This window comes from Chelonia mydas, chromosome 4, assembly GCF_015237465.2.
Source record: "Chelonia mydas isolate rCheMyd1 chromosome 4, rCheMyd1.pri.v2, whole genome shotgun sequence".
Lineage (NCBI taxonomy): Eukaryota > Metazoa > Chordata > Testudines > Cheloniidae > Chelonia > Chelonia mydas.
The window spans coordinates 135,482,770-135,497,655 of NC_057852.1; the positions used below are offsets into that span (position 1 = coordinate 135,482,770).

General features: G+C 39.9%; 1 protein-coding gene and 1 long non-coding RNA gene across 2 annotated transcripts in view; one reads left to right on the forward strand and one right to left on the reverse strand.

The window, feature by feature from the left end:
* ATRN (attractin) overlaps positions 1-14,886 on the forward strand; it is a 253,540-nt gene that overhangs the window by 112,764 nt on the left and 125,890 nt on the right. The window contains exons 12-16 of the mRNA XM_037898359.2: positions 4,585-4,805; positions 6,790-6,905; positions 7,620-7,758; positions 9,721-9,902; positions 12,429-12,645. Of these exons, the coding sequence (XP_037754287.1) occupies positions 4,585-4,805; positions 6,790-6,905; positions 7,620-7,758; positions 9,721-9,902; positions 12,429-12,645 (875 nt within the window). The remainder of the gene's footprint in view (positions 1-4,584; positions 4,806-6,789; positions 6,906-7,619; positions 7,759-9,720; positions 9,903-12,428; positions 12,646-14,886) is intronic.
* LOC122465425 lies at positions 3,092-4,017 on the reverse strand. The gene is made up of 2 exons (XR_006290278.1): positions 3,890-4,017; positions 3,092-3,474 (listed from the first exon to the last, which is right to left on the reverse strand). It is a non-coding gene; the product is annotated as an uncharacterized LOC122465425 (long non-coding RNA).

Below are 14,886 nucleotides of genomic sequence, written 5' to 3' on the forward strand. Positions count from 1 at the left end.
CTTGCTTCAGAGATACACTGTCTGTCTTTTTGTGCCCCTCCTGCAGTACTTAGCTGCTGTTTATTACCAAAATAAAAATAAAAAGGATCCAGAATCTCTCTCCATTTTCCCAGTTGTGGCTGTCCCTGCCATGGCCACAGTCTTCGGTCCTCATTTTAAAAGATATTAAACTTTATAACCACATGGAAGTACCCAAAGGGTTAAATGCTAAATACCAAAGCCACATCATACTAGCTGGCCATCTCTGGCAAAAGGGTCTGTCAATATTGCAACTTTGGATGTGAGATTCAAATGCCATTTTAGTGGCATTACTTTTTTATTTAAAAACAAAACAAGCCCAATTTATTTTAAACCTACAAACAGAATTTTACAAACCAGGAGTGTTGGTTTAGGTCCTTAAACCCTTACGTAATTACACACAAATATTTACACACACACATTCTTTTTTGTGTGCCTAATATCCCTTGCACTGCTCTAATTATTTTTTTCATAATACTATACCCAGATTACATTCCCATTTTGTATAATTGAAGGCAGTCAAGTTAAGTTCTAATACCCCTCCCTAACCCCCACCCCACACCTTACTCCTAGTGATTTTGATTACAAACTATTCCTGTGCGAAAACGGCCCATTTCCCCTCAGAATAGTTGTAAAGACTTTTGGGGATAACAAATTGTGGTAGCAGTAGCCACTCTACCTGACTCCCTTGTATAATTTGTTTAACTACCACGGTTCCACCCAATGTGACTGTACCGCATTGCATGTATATTTATATTTACATAACTGGGTTTTATTATTATTAAACCAAGAATTCCCTTTTTATAACACCACAACTGTTACTTTTTAACGTTCTCACAGATCCTAAGTGTTTACTTCCCTACAAAGTCTGTTGTCTTAAATATAAAGGGAAGGGTAAACCCCTTTAAAATTCCTCCTGGCCAGAGGAAAAATCCTCTCACCTGTAAAGGGTTAAGAAGCTAAAGGTAATCTCGCTGGCACCTGACCAAAATGACCAATGAGGAGACAAGATACTTTCAAAAGCTGGGAGGAGGGAGAAAAACAAAGGGTCTGTGTCTGTCTGTATGCTGTTTTTGCCGGGGACAGAACAGGAATGGAGTCTTAGAACTTTTAGTAAGTAATCTAGCTAGGTATGTGTTAGATTATGATTTCTTTAAATGGCTGAGAAAAGAACTGTGCTGAATAGAATGAATATTCCTGTCTGTGTGTCTTTTTTGTAACTTAAGGTTTTGCCTAGAGGGATTCTCTGTTTTGAATCTAATTACCGTGTAAGGTATCTACCATCCTGATTTTACAGAGGTGATTCCTTTACTTCTATTAAAAGTCTTCTTGTAAGAAAACTGAATGCTTTTTCATTGTTCTAAGATCCAAGGGTTTGGGTCTGTGGTCACCTATGCAAATTGGTGAGGATTTTTACCAAACCTTTCCCAGGAAGTGGGGTGCAAGAGTTGGGAGGATTTTGGGAGGAAAGACGTGTCCAAACTACGTTTCCCAGTAAACCCAGTTAAAGTTTGGTGGTGGCAGTGGAAATTCCAAGGGCAAAGGGTAAAATTAATTTGTACCTTGGGGAAGTTTTAACCTAAGCTGGTAAAAGTAAGCTTAGGAGGTTTTCATGCAGGTCCCCACATCTGTACCCTAGAGTTCAGAGTGGGGAAGGAACCTTGACATCTGTAGTATTAATTTTTGCAAAAGCTACTTGTAACTCTTCACTTACTTACTTCTGCATTCAATTCTTTAAGGTGCAATACAGCTGCCTTACCCTGTGGCTTTTCTGTTGTTGCTTTTGTTTGCACCTCCCTTGAATTGCAGAAGCGCTATTCTCTGTTGCAGTTAATTGTTTCTGAGCAACTTCAGGGGTTAACCCATTCACTCTCCCTTTTTCACTTCAAAACTTTTTTTTTCCTTTTTTCACTCCGACCAAGTGGCAGCTCCTGTCTCTTAAGGTGGTCTATTAACTTTGCTTCTGACTCCAAACTCTGTTGTGCCAAGTTATTTTTAACCGCCCCAAACTTTAATTTACAATCATCCAGTAGCCTTTACTAGAGTAGCACCAAATGTAAAAAAAATATTACTGGCAGTCTCCCATAATGCTGCCTTTACTCTAAACCAGGGGTCTCAAACTCAAATGACCACGAGGGCCACGTGAGGACTAGTACATTGGCCCAAGGGCCACACCACTGACCAACCCCTCCCCGGCCCCGCCCCCACCCCTTCGAGGCCACGCCCCTGCCCCACTTCTTCCCACCCCTTCCCTGCCCCCATTCCAACCCCTTCCCTGAAATCCCCACCCCAACTCCGCCCCCTCCCTGTCCCCAGGGGGTGCAGGAGGGGTGCGGGGTGCATCGGGAGCTCAGGGCAGGGAGTAGGGGTGCAGGGTGTGGCAGGCCACTCAGGGCAGGGGGTCGGGGTGCAGGAGGGGTGTGGGGTGCAGCAGGGGGCTCAGGTCAGGGGGTTCGGCTGCAGGAGGGGTTCGGGTGGCAGGTCCAGTCCGGCACGCACCAGGGGCAGGGCAGGCTCCCGCGCCGCTCCACTCCGGGAAGCGGCCGGGACCTGGGAGATGGGGGGGCACAGGGGTCTGTGTGTTGCCCTGGCTGCTCCTCCAGGTACCTCCCCCGAAGCTCCCATTGGCCGGGAATGGGGAACCGTAGCCAACGGGAGCTTCGGGGGAGGTACCTGGAGGAGCAGCCAGGGCAACACACAGTCCCCTGTGCCCCCCCATCTCCCAGGTCCCATCCGCTTCCCGGAGTGGCGCGGGGGCAGGGCAGGCAAGCAAGGAGGGAGCCTGCCCTGCCCCCGGTTCACGCCGGCCTGGAGCTGCTCTAGGTAAATGCTGGAGGGGCGGGGGTGCTACGAGGAGCTGGCGGGCCGCGTGTTTGAGACCCCCGCTCTAAACTTCGTACAAGTGGACTTAAGTGCCTCATTTCTTTTACCCTCTCCCCTGGTTCTTGTCACACCGACAGAGAGCAGAAGACCAGAAATCCAAAGTGCAGGCACTGCAATGTTTATTGGGGTTAATTCCAAGCAAACATATTCATAGCTCTACACGCTGGCAGAGTCTGTTCCCCAGTATTCCGTTCCCAGCTCTGATGCCACAGAGCCTTGCCTGTGTCCCCATTCCATCAGTCTCTTTTCCAGTTCTCTAGTTTCTTTTCCCAGCTGTTTCAACTGAGTCTGCATTACTTGTGCTTGCCTTACTTCCTTCTCTGAACTTTCCTGGCAGATTTTAAAACTGTCTTGCGGGGTCTGTAGCCCGGCACATGCCTCCCCCTTGTATTCAATTACCTTTTTCGTAGCCCGCCACAACAACCATATCACAGCTGTCCTGCTTCTTGCTGGCATTAGGCTTGTACAGCTGTACATACTTCTCCAACATGTCTTCTAATGTATCAATTGTCACATCAGGTTCCACTGTATCCTCCATCCAAGGGCAGGTCCCAAATGCAGTAATCTCCGTCTCTAATATAGAAGGGGCTTAACTTTAATCCGTTAGCGTGCCTCCTCTACCCCTTTACTCTTTTTAAACATCTCAAAAACCTCGCACGGTATCTCCCCACACGCTCTCACTTACTTATACTTAATATGGCATGTTCCCAAAACTCAACTCAGTATCTCCCCAAGCGGACTTCTAATCCTACAAATAAGGAGTCACCTGTGAGACCCCGTCTCACAATCCGGTACTCCTTGTATCTCTCCCCCCCACCACCCCGCCCCTGCAATTCTCCACCAAATGTTAGGCTCTGATAGAGGCCTTCCTACGGGATGGGGGAGCAGGCAGATACTGGACAATGTTGGTATATGATACTCTAAATATTTTTTTGGTTGAGAATATAAACCCCACTCACTCCACATTCACACTCCTTTCATACTACACCAGAGTCTGAAGATCCGAAGCAAATCCCGATGGCTAGTCGAAATTCAGTCCGATCACAAGGCATGGGGAGCCTCACATTACACGCCTCTTCTTTTTCAGGGATCTGGGTCTGTGTCTGACTCCAATTTCAGCTATAGCAAACAACTTTTTTTATAGACCAGACTGTTGCATCATTAGCTCTTTGTCTGTTTAATAAGCCTTTCATCCATAATTCCAGGAGAGCAGTTCTGGGCAGGCCGCCATAATCCAAGACATTCCATTTCCTCTTATGGACATGACAAAGTTTGTTTTGCATGACAATTCTTGACTGCTCATAACCTTAAATCCTTGCTTCAGGTGCCAGCACACAACTCACGTACGCATACAGCATTTATACTAGGCCCGTATGGCCTATACCGTGTTGCAACATATACATCACAACAATCCCTGACTGAGGAGTGATCTGATGCAGTTTATGGCTCAAAAGTCATGGACTGAGATTTACTGAACTAATGGAAATCTGAGACACCATTCTGTTTAATGTGTTCCTTAACCAACATCTATTTATTTAGTTGGATTTACAAGAAAAGGGCTCCTATCAATGTATTCTAGGTGCCCTGCACAGTTATCAAGAGCTGTATAAGTGAAATGCAGCTATAAATGGTCTACAAATATATGAACATAACATTTACTTCAATTTTCTTCTTTATGTTTAGCACTGTGTATATATTTGGAGGTTTCAACAGTCTCCTCCTGAGCGATATCCTGAGGTATACACCAGAAAGCTGTGAAGCTTATGACAATGAGACATCTTGCTTAAGAGCAGGTCCTGGAGTCAGGTGTGTGTGGAACACCACTTTTTCTCTGTGTGTCCCATGGGAAAGAGCAACAATAGAGCAACAACAAAAAGTTTTTGAAGAATGTCCTTCAAAACCAGGTATGTATGCATTGCACTTCTATAACATAGACACATAGCAACGAGTATATTTGTGTTAAAAAGATGCACTACCACCAAAACAAGACACTCCACTACACATGCTTCTCCATCTGAGAGGATAAAAGAACAAACATCACGTGACCGATGTATAGTCTCATAGCTTAATGCACTCCTGGAAGGTACTCGGATACTGTGGTGATGAGCGTGGAATAAAAGCGTATATAGAATAGACTTCTGCTTTTTTCTTTCCATACTGTTTCAAATCTTCTCTGTTCCTCCTCACATTTTTGTACATTACATTGTTCACTAAATAGTCAAAGTCAGGGACTGTGGGCCAAGATTCGATATGATATGAACTTGTGGCACCTTAGAGACTAACCAATTTATTTGAGCATGCTTTGTGTGTATAAAAAGATCTTCTACACTTTCCACAGTATGCATCCGATGAAGTGAGCTGTAGCTCACGAAAGCTTATGCTCAAATAAATTGGTTAGTCTCTAAGGTGCCACAAGTCCTCCTTTTCTTTTTGCGAATACAGACTAACACGGCTGTTACTCTGAAACATATGATATGAACGTCAGATATAATCATGAACAAGTCAACTGCGCCTACACTATTGGGTATGCCAAATCTTTTCATTACCACAGTTATAAACTTCAGGTTATTTCTTGAAAATATTCAACATTCCAAGAGTTAGCAAAAAGATAAACGAGTAAAAATCGAGGAGTTGGCTGGTTTTGTGGTCCCAAAAATAATTTGAATGTGTTTAGTATTTGTTTCTTCTAGCAGTAAGCGACAACAGCGTGTGCATTAGCAAGCTATTGCTACATACCTTGTGTAGAAGGTGCACCTGTAGACTTCTAATAAACAGCCTTTTGTGTCTTACTGTGAGAGCATGACTTTAATTTTGTGTTAATAAAAACTGGACAGTTTACAAATTAAATGCTACAGTAAAGTGATAGAAATGGCTTGAGGGCCGCAGACTGCTGCTGAAATGATTGCTTGGCGGTTTGGGGGGTGGACAGTTAAAACTCTCAATTTTTCTCCTTTAAACATCCACCCAACTCAGACTGTTGCTATTATCTTTGCTCCTTTATTAAATTTCCCAATAGGAGACAGGCTTGGACCATTGTTCCATAGAAAGTGACTGAGATTTGTCATTCTGAGAGCCTCCAACTCTGTTGACAAGCACCATTGGGAAAGATGGAGCAGGGCCATGCTGCACTCCTTTGTGCTCACCAAGAGAGGAGGTGTCATCAGATAATTGTTGCTATCACTTTTTCAACTAGAGTGGGGAGAGGGGCTCATAGAGTTACTAATCTTTGAGCAATTTCTTGGAACTACATTTAATTCTGGACTCCGTTTATTAAATTTTCTAACAGCTATCAAGTCTGCAGTAGTTTATGCCAGCGCTCTGCCAGCTCCCAGAGTTGATTTTTTTCTGAAACGTGCTTCTGTAGTATATTGCATCCTTTAATTGTGTGAAAACAATTGATGTAAAAGGACAGTAATTTGGGATCTTTAGTGTATAAACAAAGTACTGCATAAGCAGAGAAGATAAACGAGGAAGACGATGAACTGGAAGATTTAAACTTCATATGAAACTCCCAATTGAGAGCCAGGATTTCTGAAAAATGTGTTTGCATTTGCACACTTAAATTAGATGTCCATTTGTCATTTGCACATATATCTATTGGGCTTACATGGGCAATCTCAACATTTGTGTGTCTTTCTCCATTGAATTGCACGTGCACTTTCCTGAAAGTGACTTAAAATTATTGACAGAGGAGATTAATGGAATTTCTTTCAACTTAGTTAGATTAAAGTAAAAACAACAAGTCCAGTTTAATTGATAGCTGTTGTGGGTTATGGGAAATCTGTTGGCACAGTCATTGGTTATAACACGTGTGTAAACAGCTTCTTAGAACTCTGTCAGGAAATGCTTTTTTTGGGTCATGCAGGTTTTTTTCTTTAATTATTGTAGACCATGAAAAATGTAATCAGATTACAGACTGCTATAGCTGTACGGCGAATACGAATAACTGTCAATGGTGCACTGACCAGTGTATCTTAAAGCATAACAACTGCACAGATGATCAGGTAAATGTGTTTAAATATCACTCTAAAAATGTTAATCTTGCTATGAAGTTTCAAATGTCAGGAAAACTGATCTGTGTCACAATGACCTCTGTGTATGTGTTTCTGCTGTGTAACTGTAACTACAAACATATGAATTTCTTGAGGTTCAGTGGCTTTTTGTGGGACCCTGGATTATATTATACTTCAGCTACTTAAGTAGTGAGTATCCTAAAGAGACAATGGGAAGGGGCAAGGAAAGATGAGGGTATCAGTAATAACATCAAGTATCAGGGGTAGCCGTGTTAGTCTGGAACTGTAAAAGCGGCAAAGAATCCTGTGGCACCTTATAGACTAACAGACGTATTGGAGCATGAGCTTTCGTGGGTGAATACCCACTTCGTCGGCATCTTTGCCAGTAATAACATCATATGATTTATTTGGTAAGGCGTGTGCGCATCTTGATGATTCCATTCATAAGGTCAAAAAACCCTTGGTTCTCTCCTCACATCTTTTAAGCAAGATGGCACAACTGGTTTAAGAGGGACTTGAGCATGGTGAGGGAGGTGGCTTAGCATGCAGGTTTGGGGAAGGAATTCTGAACATGATACATCTTCTGAAAATATTGGTCCTTCAGTAGACCTAATTAGTTGCCCCTTCTACAGAATTATAGTGGTGGTCCTTGTGAGTGTGAATAGACATGTAAGAAAAAAACGTAAACATCCCGTGTGTTTTTAGGTACCCCTTACTGAATATGACAAATGCCCCAAGGATAACCCCGCATATTATTGTAACAAAAAGACAAGTTGTAAAAGCTGTGCCATGGATCAGAACTGTCAGTGGGAGCCCAGAAATCAAGAGTGCATAGCTTTACCTGGTACGTATATATTGTATTTAAAAACAAATACTAAATCCCTAAATCCAAAAACATCCTTTATCTTCCTCCTCAAAATCTATGATTAGGGTGAGGTAAGGACTGTTCTCTATAGGGAACAATTAATTTTATATATATGTTAATGTTATGTGGGATTTGCTTTGAAATCCAACTGATTTTTATTTTTGATTACAAATATTCATACTGTAAAAAAGGTGCAGAAAAGAAATATTATTTTTCAGTTCACCTCATATAAGTACTATACTGCATCTCTTTATTGTGAAAATGCAACTTACAAATGTGGACTTTTTTTAATGTAACTGCACTCAAAACAAAAACAATATAAAACTTTAGAGCCTACAAGTCCAAGCATGAAGGGGCGTATGAATGTTTAGTGTATCTGGCACATAAATACCTTGCAACGCTTACAACAGTACCAGGCGAATGCCTGTTCTTACTTTCAGGTGACATTGTAAATATGAAGCAGGCATTAAATAAGAAGCATTGTCTCCCGTAAATGTAAACAAACTTGTTTCTTTTAGCAATTGGCTGAACAAGCAGTAGGACTGAATGGACTTGTATGAGGTTTTGTTTATCTTTTTTACAGTGCAAATATTTGTAATAAAAATAATTTAAAGTGAGCACTGTACACTATGTATTCTGTGTTGTAATTGAAATCAGTATTTTTGAAAAATGTAGAAAAACATCCAAAATATTTATAATGAATTTAAATTTGTATTTTATGATTAACAGTGCGATTAAAACTACAATTAATCGTGATAGTTTTTTAATCTAGTTAATTTGTTTTACATTAATCACACGCATTAACTGTGATTGACAGCCCTAGCAGTAGTAATATAGTGGATGAAGAGATTGTACTTAAGCTCCAAGCAAAATATTTCAGATCTGCTTTTGTCCCACTTTTGTCTATTTCTTTATTTATGTAATTGTTTCAGAAGATTTTATATCCCAATAAGACCCAGTTGTAATCAAGGCTAATTTAATTATCAAAAAACGTGTGCTTTCCCATCATGTTGTTTAATGTGAGATTGGTACTGTATTATTTATTTGGGAATCAAGAGGATGTTATAAAATACTATATTCTATTATTTTTCCTAGTACTTCTGTGTCCTGAATATTTCTACAACTGGATGAAGTAGGGCAACGACTATACTGCCTTGAATTAATACTTTATTTTTCAAAAAATCTGAAAGAGAAATGTTTCTTCCCTCCCACCTCCAAAATTGCCAGCTTTCATAATTTAATATTTTTCTCTGTTTGACACTTTTTTCTTTAGTCCTGAGCACTTGGAGTCAAGTGACAAGCAAAGGCTTTCATTTAACAAAAAATAAGTTTCTAGCCCATTTGGTTATAGAGAGAGACTTTAAAACATGACCCGAATGCATCCTAAAAATTCAAAGAACTGAAAGCAGTTAAAAAACCCAAAATTTATTAATAGTTTATTTACTCGTTTTAAAGCCAATTTCATGATGGGGTCGGGGGGAGTGAGTCTAACTCAAAATTTAATTCTTGGGATTGGCAATACTGCACCCTACCTCTTGTTTTGGTTGTTTCCGAGGGCAAGGGCGTATCTCTTCTACTAGAATTTAGTAGTCGAATATTTAATTTCTTTCAGTTGACAAAAACATTAAAAAGGTGCATTTGACGTAAATTAGAGACAAATATCCAACTAAAACTAGTAGCTAACCTGCAATACCAAATAAAACTCCACTCCTGCCGAAAGATCTGTTCCCATCAAAGCTGCTCCTTCTCCAAAAGCCTTTGTTAATAGATGTGCCTTTTAGCATGGCAGGAAGGTTGGATTTTGCAAGCTCTTTTGGATTAACGGAATAGGCTCCAATGCTGAGGGCCCCTTGTGGAGGACATTCACCATCTCCAAGTGATGTTTTTTGACCTGGGGGAGAAAGGTGTTGTGTATCATGAATTGCTTTCACTTTTTCATAGAAAATATCTGTGGAGCAAACTGGCATTTGGTTGGCAACTCGTGTTTGAAAATCACTAGTACAAAAGAGAGCTATGACAATGCTAAATTGGCATGCAGAACTCACAATGCTCTACTGGCATCTCTCACAACCCAGAAGAAGGTGGAATTTGTTCTAAAGGAGCTGCAGAGAATGCAGTCTTCGGTGAGTGTGATTCTTGAATATCATTTGAGTATCAGAGCGCTGAATATGGAAGAGTACTTGCTGTGGTACTGTGTGTTTTGTACCAAAATCAAAATATGCTTCTTAACTCAGGGGACTGATTTTCTTTTGAAATTCAACATATTCTATGGCAGCTTTGCAGTGAAATAGTAGAGAATGTAAATGTGTAACATAAATATAAACATGCAGGGTGCCTCAAGGATATCACTGCATAATAAAATCACACTCACACTTCTGATTTGGGATACATGACTGCAACATGAAGGTGAGTAGTTCTCATGTGAACTGTACCCTGGACTGTAAATAAAGGTTCCACTGGGGCGTGTAGCAAGGCATTCTCTTGCTTTTGCAACAAATCAGCCAAAGACCTCTTCTGAGTGCAGTCACCAGTGCCTTTTACAGTGTCAGCTCCCACCACCTTCTATTTACAGACTGCTGCATAGTAGCAACCTGGGGGGACAGCTAGCTTCTCCAGCCAGCAGGGATGCCCAGCCTTTGGTTCCTCCCTTTCCCCGCCCCCTTACTTCTTTCCTGCCAGCCCTGTATAGCCCTGGCTAATGAGGCCCTCAGGTGCTTCCCTTCTAGCAATTAGGTGAGGCATACTCAGCCAGCCCCAATTAATACTACTTAACTGGAGCTGAGCTAACAGGGGCCTGGCTCAGGACCTCCTAGCCAGCACCCTGTTACAGGGCACCATATATACTTCATGTAAAGCACTTAAATTATTGTTCTGTTCTGAAAAGTGGTTTGATACTCAACAGACCCATGTGAAATATTCAGTTAGATCTGCTCTAGTGACCAACATTTCCCCCTGTTAACGTTACACAGCCAACACAACTAATAAAATGATTTAGAATCTATTACTACTTGCACGTCAATAGAATTGACTTTTTTTCTAATCAGTGACACTTGTACAAAGACATGGGTGGCAGGTTGCATAAGTGTTGCTAAGGTTGTCATGGTGGTGCACAGTTGTAACAGGTCCTAATTTGGTCTGCAGAACCATTTTTATTGATGATACAGAAGAAGAACTTATCTAAGCTCTCAGAGCCAAGACTGCGCAGGGCTAGCAGTCAGTGACATTAACTTTTTATTGGTAAACTGAAAAAATGGTAAACCGAAAGAAATGAGGTAATAAACATGGAACATCCTATTATGTTGTTACTTTTCAGAGCAGAAACATACTTTATATGTAGAATACAAATATCTAAAGAAAAATTGAATTGTTAAATTGAAACAAGAACATTTTTCCTTCTTCCTACTTTTGCTTGCTCTGTGATCTTAAAATGAAACCGTTCAACAGTTAAGAGACTAGGGTGCTCCATTTTTATCAATCCTATATTAGGTACTTTCTATACAAGATTACACATTAAAAAAATCATTTGTGAGGCAAGGGGGAGATACACAGAAAATTGTAAAAGTACATGGTTTTCAAAACTCAAGGCTTTTAGATACCATGGTGATGAGTGCTGTATAAATTGATGAACTTGATGGCCATTCCCATAAGCTCTCTAACATTTGAACTTTTTTAGAAAGGATGTCATTCACTTACCTCTGGTTACTTTATTGCTTAGAGAGTTGGAAATGGTGAGGGTTTTAGAAAAACTATGCAGATTTTTAAGGAATCTTTTGGTTTTAGTTTATATTTGTATGTTTTATTGTTTTAGCAAGTTTTGTAATTTCTAAAAATAGCTTTGGTAGAAAGCCACACTGTATCTGGTATTTGAACTCTGCCTTTCAATGATGTGCTGCTTTCACTCTGATAATGACCTTCTGAGGGAGAGCGCTCACTGATTAAGAGCAGAGTGATTGCAGCTTGTCTGTTCGTTTGTAGTTCCTCTGAAAAAATGTGGCCTCATTTTTTCAGAGGTGCTGGATACCCACATTGCTTCAGTAAGTGTTGCAGGTTTAAGTTAAGCAAAGATAAAATGTTTTGAAGTAGACGGATTACTTTGTGAGGCCTCCCAATGATAGTAACTGTTTTCATTGCTTAGATAAACTATTTGTAGCCGTTTTCTTTAAGTTGCCATTACGTTCTGTATAACAATCACCCCAGAAAACTGCTGTGTCCATTTCTAACCTTTTACAATACACTCATGAGCATCTAAGGCCAACTCTTTTTGTTAATTTCAGAATTGTTCAAGTTTAGTATATTTAAATGTTCTGCCTCCTCTCTAGTGCTTAGTTTTTAAATAGCTGAAAAAAGGTATGTATGGAGTGGTTTGGGAGATGGGAGGGAGTGTGTTTTAAATTAGATAAATAAGGCACATGCCTGAAGGATGTTAATTCTCCATTTGATGTTCTCTGTAAGTCCAGTGGGACTGAGAAAACAATATGCCCTTAATTAATGTTTGCACCTCCAAATCTGGTAGAGTGGTTCATACACATTGCATGACCTTAGTTTTTTGTTTGTTTGTTTGTTTGTTTGTTTTTAAAGTCCTGCTTCTTAACTATGCGAAGTGGTAAAATTATGTTGTTCATTCAATCGAACATTTATTTTATCTCTAGCCCAAAACTTTGACCCCCTGGGTTGGGCTGCGGAAGATCAATGTGTCGTACTGGTGCTGGGAAGACATGTCTCCATTTACAAACACCTTGCTCCAGTGGCTGCCTGGGGAACCAAGTGATGCTGGATTTTGTGGATATTTAGCTGAGCCTTATCAGCAGGGATTGAAGGCCGCAACATGTATCAACCAAGTTAATGGCAGTGTCTGTGAAAGGCCTGGTAAATATGCGGCTGATAAAAAAATTTAATTTTTTGTGGGAAGCTAGTTGAGAAGTATTTTACTGTCTAAGTAATACAAATAAGATTCCCCCCAATTAAATTTTGAATGTTTGCATCATTCAGTAATCAAACAGACCAGTTTGAACAATAGTTTTTTTTAGTTATTCTGTACAAAAATCAGGTATTTAGAAAACCAGCAGAAGTACAGTGAGACTGTTCAGCAATAATTAGCTTTAAAACTTTCTCCCAACTGTATATTTGTATGTGACATTCAGGTTAATTATGGTATGGAACAATCTTCTTACTAAAAAATAAAAACTGTTCTCTACCTGAATTTTTTTTGTACATGTTGTCTAGCCAGAGGATAATTTTTTTTGAAGTTTAAAGTTAATTGAGCAAAACACTTTGGAAATATGAGAGTTTTGAAAAATGAGGTTATTTGCTTTTGGAAAAGCCCTCTGTCGTTTTTGGAACTGCATATCTTTAAAACGGCTGGGTCTATTAACTCTCCATTTTAGATAGTTATTCTGAATAATTAGAATTATTAGAATTAGAGCCTTCTTTTTAATATTTTAGAAAGGCTGGCTGATGACATATCTAAATTAGCCACACCAATGTAAGTCCTGCTTTGCGCTAGTACAGGATAAAGTTAGAGATGAAGATGTTTGCAGAAACTTTCTCACAACATTTTAACCTAGTCTATAACTAGTTTAAAACTTAACTTGGTCTGTGTCTGTCCCTTTTGATCTGAGAATGGTTCGTCTAAATTGTCATCTAATGGATTAAGCACCGGACTAGGAGCCAAAAATTCTTGAGTTAGATTTCTGGTTCTAATACTGATTTGATCTATAGCATTGGTCAAGTTACTTAACCTTTATCCCTCTCTTCTACATGTAAAATGCTGACACTATTAACTTCACAAAAGTGTGAAGAGGACTATATGGATAACGTATATGCAGCACTATAAAGATATAAATAGCAATAACATTCAAGTTGTTTCCTTTCAGTTTTACTCTGCATTTGTACTGAAGATAATTCATAATGACTGAAAAATGAATTTGTTGTAACTGATATATTTCCTACTGCGTGGATCTTATATTGTAAAGTTTCTCGTCATGGCCACATTACAGATGAAATGACTCAGTTCAGCAACAACTGAATGAAATACTCAAACTAAATTTTGAGAGATTTTTCAATTAGTAGTACAGTTGGGCTAATTATTTTTTGGCAAATGAACTAATCACTAAAAAATGCAGTTTCGGCCAACCCGAAACTATTCACAAACTGGGCACGAGTTAATCACATAGTTTTTTGACCAAACCAAAAATATCAAAACATTTTGGCAATGCCATTTTGTTTTGACCAGACTCAAAACGTTTGTTTCAACTTTGGGCATTTTGACAAAAGCAATGGAGTTCATTCACAAAATGCATAGTGGCAATTTGTAGTCATTCATAAAGACAATGAATAGGTTCTGAGCCAGGGAAAGAGAGTGAGAATGACTACTGGTATATTGACTGGTGGTTAGGGTTTTCGCCTAAAGTGTGAGAAACCAGAGTTTAAGTCCCTGTTTCCGAGACTCTTTAATTATTTATACAAAGTAGAACAGGTTCAACGGGGGAGACTGAGACCTGGTCTACACTAATGGCATAAGTCGATCTAAGTTATGCTAGTTCCGTTATGTAACTGAAGTCGACGTAGCTTAGATCGATTTACAGCGGTCTCCACACCGTGCTGTGTTGACAGGAGACAGTCTCCCCTCGACATAGCTTCTGCCTTTCAGGGAGATGAAGTACAAAGTCGATGGGAGAGTGCTCTCCCATAGGCATAGGGATGCCAATATAGCTGGTAGTGTAGACATGGCCTGAGAGAGCACCATACTAGAATATCCCATAGCCAGGGCCCTGTCCTGCAGCGGGGGAGACCCAAATTCAAGTTAATTTCTCCACATCAAGCAGAAGGGGGAACTGAACCCAGGAAAGTATATTAACCACTAGTGTAACGATTACAATAGAAGTCATCTTCCCCCTGCCCTACATTTTGTGAATCTAGTTCTTTTTTGCATTTATGAAAATACCTGAAATTGGAACCAAAAAATTTCAAGTTAGGTTAAAACTAAATGTTTTGTTTCAACCCAACTCAATTTTTTTTGACTTCTTGATTCATCATAAATTTTGAAAATATTTTATTTTTGGTTCAACCTGAAACGAAGCTGTTTTCAATTTTTCAGAACTGCCAGCA